General features: G+C 45.3%; 1 protein-coding gene across 1 annotated transcript; it reads right to left on the minus strand.

Annotated features, from left to right (window-relative positions):
* Positions 1-755: 755 nt before the first annotated feature.
* Positions 756-1248, minus strand: LOC106820416 (protein LUTEIN DEFICIENT 5, chloroplastic-like; the record flags this gene model as incomplete). Its single annotated transcript, XM_014824934.1, has 1 exon — positions 756-1248. A coding segment is annotated over one exon (493 nt), but the record flags the coding sequence as incomplete, so codon positions are not given.
* Positions 1249-1255: the final 7 nt, after the last annotated feature.

Here is a 1255-nt window from a genome sequence, read left to right on the forward strand (position 1 = left end):
GTCAGTGGCTTGGCATTGAGCAGACTAAGGTGAATATTGCTTTTGAAGTGATTATTCAATTGGCCGCTATTTTGGCCGTGGTGGTGAATTATAAAGATAAGTTTAGTTTTCAATATACCGCATTGTGGTTAAAAGTATTGATTGCCTTCTTGCCGTTAGCCATGGTGGGTTTCATTTTTAAAGATCACATTGAGGCGCTGTTCCGAAGCAAAACGGTGGTGCCGGTGATGTTTATTGTCGGTGGTGTGGTGTTTTTAGTGTTGGAATACTTTCATAAAGACAGTATGGAGCACACTAAAACCGTCGATGAAGTGAGTTATAAGCAAGCCGCGTGGATTGGGTTTGCACAGATATTTGCCTTAATTCCCGGTACTAGTCGCGCCGGTTCTACGATAGTCGGTGCTTTATTAGTGGGGTTGAGTCGTAAGGCAAGCGCGGAGTTTTCCTTTTTGCTGGCGCTTCCGGTGATGGGCGCAACCAGTGCTTATGCGTTTTTAAAGCATTATGACGATTTTATGGGTGCGAATTGGTTGCCTCTAGTGGTTGGTTTCATCACTGCCTTTATCGTGGCTTATCTTACCATGAAGTTATTTATCCGTTTTCTTGAAAACTTCACTTTCGTTAGCTTCGGTGTGTACCGTATTGTGTTTGGTGCTTTTCTATTGTATTTATTGGTTTAACGGTAGCTCAGCGTCGGATTAGCTTCATCGGTAAATTATCTTTAGGGCGCAAGGTGAGACGACAATCATGTTCACCTTGATAGTTGCCAGTGGTTTCAGCGCGATAGTGTTGCGCTAAAATCGCAAATACTAACACGGACTCATTGATACCAAAGGCTTTGCCGGGGCAAACTCGTGGGCCAGCACTAAACGGAATATAGGTGAACTTATGCGGCTTGGGTGCGCCCGGCATAAAGCGTTCGGGGATAAAGTGATCCGGCTGATCCCAATATAATGAGTGACGTTGTATCAACCAAGGAACCACCAGCATATTCGACTTAGGAGGAATGTGTTTGCCGTTTATGCTGTCTTCACCGCGTGATTGTCTTGCGAGTATGGGGACTGGCGGATAAAGACGCATGGTTTCATCGAGAATAGCGCGTGTATAAGGTAATTTGGCTATATCGCTGAACGTCGGCGTTGCTCCGGCGAGTTCACGGTCTAACTCATTATGCAGCTTTTTTTCTACATCAGGCGATTGAGACAGTAGATACCACATCCACGAAAGTACATTGGCGGTGGTTTCATGTCCTGCC

Source organism: Priapulus caudatus, unplaced genomic scaffold, assembly GCF_000485595.1.
Source record: "Priapulus caudatus unplaced genomic scaffold, Priapulus_caudatus-5.0.1 Scaffold13037, whole genome shotgun sequence".
Taxonomy (NCBI): domain Eukaryota; kingdom Metazoa; phylum Priapulida; class Priapulimorpha; order Priapulimorphida; family Priapulidae; genus Priapulus; species Priapulus caudatus.